Source organism: Arachis hypogaea, chromosome 7 (genome assembly GCF_003086295.3).
Source record: "Arachis hypogaea cultivar Tifrunner chromosome 7, arahy.Tifrunner.gnm2.J5K5, whole genome shotgun sequence".
Lineage (NCBI taxonomy): Eukaryota > Viridiplantae > Streptophyta > Magnoliopsida > Fabales > Fabaceae > Arachis > Arachis hypogaea.
The window spans coordinates 16,193,778-16,199,667 of NC_092042.1; the positions used below are offsets into that span (position 1 = coordinate 16,193,778).

The 5,890-nt window shown below is 32.9% G+C and overlaps 1 protein-coding gene across 1 annotated transcript; it reads right to left on the reverse strand.

Moving 5' to 3' along the window:
- Positions 1–1,261: 1,261 nt before the first annotated feature.
- LOC112701203 (uncharacterized) lies at positions 1,262–5,071 on the reverse strand. The gene is made up of 10 exons (XM_025751991.1): positions 4,890–5,071; positions 4,507–4,801; positions 4,253–4,344; positions 3,873–4,066; positions 3,480–3,704; positions 2,905–3,309; positions 2,290–2,538; positions 2,149–2,199; positions 1,843–2,090; positions 1,262–1,441 (listed from the first exon to the last, which is right to left on the reverse strand). Exons 1-10 carry the CDS (start codon positions 5,069–5,071, stop codon positions 1,262–1,264), a joined length of 2,121 nt encoding a protein of 706 aa, XP_025607776.1.
- Positions 5,072–5,890: the final 819 nt, after the last annotated feature.

Sequence of the window (5,890 nt, forward strand, 5' to 3'; positions counted from 1 at the left end):
TGGTTTTAATAGATAAAAACTAATCAAATATAGGATATTTTATTTTTTATAAAATGTATTGAGCTGATTTGAGATTCTTTTAGGATTAAAAATATCAAAATTTAAAATTTTTATTTGAAAAGAAATTTATAGAATTATGAATGTAATAATAATGAAAGTGTATTTTTTGAGATTTAATTCACATTAAATTTAGAATTGACTTTTAGTGTAATTAAATGAAAAAAATAATTATAAAAAGAAATTAATTGTGTTAATTAAGTCTAGAGGGTGTTCACATTCTCTTATAAGTGCAAATATTATTGATTATGTATTTTTATTTATTGTCTATAACTAGTGTATGAACCCGTGCTCAGCACGGAAAAATTTATAAAAATAAAAAAAATTATATGCTTCGATATTTAAAACAAAAGTACAAAATAATTATTATCAAAATCAAAATTTAACTTAAAAAAAGTGAGTAATAATTATTTTATATTTTTAAGGTAAAATAATGATACACTGATACAAAATTTAAAATAAAATTAAAATATTTACATTAGAATATTATTTTTTCAAAGACTTCTCTATAAACAACATTGATGGTTGAATTTGCAGACATTCCTACGTGATTCATAAGTAAAACTTTTAAGTCTCTCTTACTCGTAACTCTTGAAAGTGCCACATATAGTTGGCCATGTGTAAAAATTGGTTTGGGCAAGTACAATCCAACATGAGATAAAGTTTGTCCCTGAGACTTATTAATTATCATGGCAAATGATACTATTATGGGAAATGTCTTCGTTGGAATCTAACTGGGTCGGTTTCATTTGTTGGTACCATATTCATTCTTAGAATCAAAGCAATATGACCAACATTGTTACCCATTAAGACTTCACATTCTATGACATGATTTCCAATCTTCCTAACTTGTAGCCTTGTACCATTACAAAGACCACTGGATTGGTCAATATTCCTCAGTAACATCACCGGAACACCAACTTTGAGTATTAATTTATGTGGAGGCAAACCAGAGCAATTTATGCTATTCAGTAATTCAAGACCATAGTGATCTAGTTGACTCTCCGTATTCCCTTCATCCATACAAATGAAATCCGAACTAAGATATAATTTTTTTCTCTAGGAATGATAGCCATCAGATGGTTGTTGACCTCTTCAACGATATCTAGTATGGGAGCCAGTATAGTTCTTGCTTTGAAAAAATCCTTTGAGGACATGTTTTCTAAAATATTTGACAAGAAAAATGAACTAACTCATCAAATGCCTAGTCCGAAGAAGGAATAACAATATCTCCTGGAAGACATTTCTCAGATTCACCATCCATATTGTCACCTATTAGACCATCACCAACTTTCAATAACCACTCACCAAATTGCTCTGTCTCATCTTGATCTAAAGCAGTCATCCTTACAGAGAGTCTCATATTTTTTTGTAGTTTGAGCACCTGACAAAACTTCCAAAGGTAAGACAAATTCACGGTTGAATGAACGATATCTTGTCTCGATCCTCATGGAATGACAGGAAGAATTTGTCTAAAGTCTCTACCTAATACAACCACTTTTCCTCCAAAGGGCAAATCTTTGCTATATGTTGGAGAACACCTCATGATACCACCCAAGCATTTATCAAGCGCTTCATAGCAGTACCTACTAACTATTGGAGCCTCATCCTAAATTATAAGTTTGGCTTTCAACAGCAACATTGCTTGAGGGGAACCAGATTTGATGTTACATACAGAATCCTTAGTTATATTCAGTGGTATTTTGAACCTTGAGTGTGCCGTTCTTCCATTGGGAAGAAGTAAAGATGTAATACTACTCGAAGCAACGTTTAACACTATATCACCCCTTGAGCGAATCTCAGTAGACATAAGGTTCCAGAGAATATTTTTTCAGTACTCCCATGACCATACACAAAGAAAAAATCCCCTTCATCACAATACACAGCTGTAACAATTTTATCGAATGCATATGTCTGCTCAGGTGTTGCGATGGCTAACATGTCTGAGATATTTTTCTTTAAATCATCCCTGTTAAAGTTTAGCTCTTCCCTAATAATCCTTTCGATTAACAAAGAACTATCAACTTCAGTTGCTAAAAGGCATAGAAGGATAGTCTTTCAAGGTTTTACCATAGGAATGTAAAATCTTGCCTATATCCATTAAGCACAACTGCTTAATCTCATCATCTGACATTGTTAACTCTGCATATTATACGATACTATAAAAATTCAATCAAACTAAAAATGATCAATAAGGAAGAACTTTTATCATTGTAATTAATAAAAACTCACCCCTCATGTTCATCATGGCTCTCTGTTGATACAAAATATCATCTGAGAGTTCATGCCAACATCTATCCCAGACATGTTCTGGTCTTGAGATATTGTTGGATGTTAATAGAATGACAAATAACCTCCTAACATATGATCCTGAGGCCCATGAGCTTGCTTCCTTAATTGCATCAATGAATTCTTTGTCATCTTGCAAGAGTCCAAGGGCGAAGCATGCATCTCTATACGTAGCATAAATTGTTCCCCATACTGTTCTTATATCTCGAAAACTCATACATCCTCTTTGAGTATTCAAGAGAAGTCGTTGATAATATTCTTCGGTATTTGCTGCAAAAAACTTGGTTAAAATCCCACTTTTAAGTTGTTAAATAGATTAAGTTACGCTATATTAATTATTATGTAGCTACACATCCGCATAAGAATAATTTTCCTAAAAAATATAGAAAAATAAAAAAATTGTATAATCTACATATTATAACTGTTGAAAGTTATTTGAACATTTATTTTCTATTGTAGATAAATCGAATAAAATAAACATGGGGTACAGGCTGTTAAGATTTTAAATTTAAATCATTAAATAAGTAAGATCAAAATTGAATATAAACTCGTCATTACTTGCAGGTACATGAGTCAACCTTCCAATTGCGAAGCCTTTCTTTTGAGGAAACCACTTTGAAGAATCGTCCTTCCAAACAAACTTGGTTGGAAACTTAGCATAAATCAGACTTCGAGCATAAGGATATGACATGTTTGCCGTCATCCATCCTAAAAACATGGACTTATGAGATATTGCTCTTTCGACGATATCATTCACATTAGAAGTTTCACCATAAACCACATGTTGTTCATCCTCTAAATGGAATGAAAGTCTAATCACAAACGGTTTTTTCTCTTGGATTTCGTATCCAAATAGACGCCAGACTGCCTCACATGCCGAAATGTACCTACAATCGTAGTAATTCCTAATTTCGTCAACAACTTGTGTAGCTTTTGACGGATCACCAGCATTGTATAGAGTAGCTGTTACGCGGTCATTATCCTTGTGTACATACTTAAACAGTACTTAATAGAACTTGTTCGGCATGTGTATTACACATTTATGTGGCACCCGAACTTGAGCAACAATTCTGGATTATACGGAATAATGAACTTATTGTCTATTACACATTCCCTTTTTTTCACTGTTCAACCGTTATCAGTACACCTATATTTGGGAAATTCGGCCTCATCAATGAGTGTTCGCTGTCTAAACTCTTTAGGATAGAACTTTGAACATGATCCATTCTTCATGCAAGGTGAATTCTTGTTGTACGGACCACATGGACCATGTACCATGTAATTTTGAACAGCTCCATGTAGATTTGGCCTTTCATTTTCATAAGGAATCTTAGCTGTTATATGTTTGTCTATGTCATCTGGTGTTTATAGCTTGAACTCGTTACTCATGAATAAAAGGATATGTGCATGCGGAAGCCCTCTCTTTTGAAACTCTACAGTGCAAATGTTTGAAAATTGAAAAAGAAAAATGAGCAAAGCATTAAAACATAAGATTTTAATAAAGCATTGCATAAACACATACTTACATCTCAAAATTTTGCCAAAAATTTTTCCCTCTTTTAGGTCATCAATCAAACAATCAAGCTTGATCTTGAAAACTTGACATAATATATCAAGACGATCTTCTGCCTTCAATCCAATGGAAGTCACTTCTCTTTTTATCTCATCCCATTCAAGGTTACAGGTCATGGTGATAAAATAGCTAAGATATCCTGCATATCTGCAAATTGCAAATGCATCTTTACAATTACTCATCATATACCTAGGTCCACCGGTAAAAGTACTGGAAAGAATGATTCTTTTGCCAAGCCTTGCAGTATTTACATCTCCGTTTATAAGACTTTCATGCAGATATTTGTATTTATCAACCCTCAACTGTGGTTGTTTACACCTAAAGAATTTTTACCTCTCTGATTCCCCCATTTTGTAGGCATCTACCAAAAACTGTTGGAATAATCTCTTTGAACTCAGAATTAACAGAGATTCACCCATCCTTTTCTGTAGTCAAAAAGTAAAGAATTGAAGCAAAGTGATTGTTTTGTTTTTCTTTGTAGGCCTAGCGGAGATAGAATCTGATGTTGCAATACCCAAACGAAATCTATCCTCCCCATACGAAAACAATAATGGATATTGCAAGGCTAAATAAGATGGATGAAAAACATCAATCCGCTGGAGCTTTCTAGATTGACTCTCTATAATAATATCTCTATCTTTGCTAAGTTGTTCGACATCGCCAACAATCAATGCAGCCACTTCAGATGCAGATGGCAAGTTGTATGTCCTGCCATGTGTAGTCCTTTTACTAATCAACTTAAGCTTTATGTTTGTGCAATTTTCCTGTTGGTACCTATCTCTTGCATAGCAAAAATTCTTTGCCAAACTATTATATTTATCTAGCATGTTTCTTAATATTGCCACAATTTTCCTATCCCGCTCATTTATAGCTTTAATGGAACTGCGAAAAAAAAAACAATAAAATTTATGTTATTTTCTCTCACAAATAAGAAATAACTAAAAAATTTGACTGGTTGCATGAAAATTACCGAAGTGTGCCTATTCGATTATTAATCTTATTTTCTGTGTCATAGATATATAGCTGGGCAAATGTTGGTCGCAAACTATCAGGAGGAAGTAAGCTACCAATGCTATGGTAGTTTTGACCCCTAAGCTTAAAAATTGGAGGAGCAGTTCCATTGTTCACCCCACGGTCAATTTTTTCGGCCATTGATGTAAAACAAAATATTGAATTAAATGTCCTTATATTTTTTAGGAAATGAATACTTCTTTGATCTCCTCCAGTATGAAGCTGAATGAGCTCATCAGGAGGCACAGAAAGTAGAGAAAACTCGATCTTTCCTTCCATACAACATAATGAAAATTTTGGTTGGGGCAACTGTTTGGATTTAACAAGCCTTTCTCCAGATCACATCCATGCTTTACAGTGTTGATATTGATAAATAGGATTTTCTATATCTCAGACATCTGCCGAATGAACTCTCTTTAGATACTCAGATGTCATACCGATGCAATTTAGTCCATGATGTACACAAAAATGCAAATAAACGTACAGATAAAATTTTTACATACCAACTAAGGTTTCTGAGGATAGTATAAAATTATCTTCCATATCCACATCCAACATTGAATCATCATAACCATTCAAAACTATAATAAATAAAAATTATAAAAAAATGCAAACATATATGTTGATGTATTAGTAATAATTCATATCTCTTGCAAACTACAAACTTAAATTCTTGATATACTGAGAAATTACCTTCATCATCAACAAAAGGGTCAATATTTTGACCACTTTGTGTGTCACCGCTTGGTGAGTGTGTCTTAACAGTCGATAAATTTACATCTTCATAAAGTTGTGCCAAATTAATAGCCACCGAAGCAACAACAGAGGAAGATTGTCTTTTTTGTACCTCAATTATAGTAGAACTTCTTTACAAAAAGTTCAATTTTATTCAATTAAACGTTAGACACTATAGAAAAGAAAAGAATATAATAATGATGATCATCTTTTCTAAATTACTTT

Bases quoted from the DNA above. Each gene is read 5' to 3' on its own strand.
- LOC112701203 (XM_025751991.1), bottom strand. From the start codon at position 5,071: ATGGCCGAAAAAATTGACCGTGGGGTGAACAATGGAACTGCTCCTCCA. The intron at 4,345-4,506 runs GTTTTTCATCCA...TTTTGACTACAG, and splicing joins GAAAGCTCCAGCGGATTGAT to AAAAGGATGGGTGAATCTCT. The intron at 2,200-2,289 runs GTGAGTTTTTAT...TATAATATGCAG, and splicing joins AGCCATGATGAACATGAGGG to AGTTAACAATGTCAGATGAT.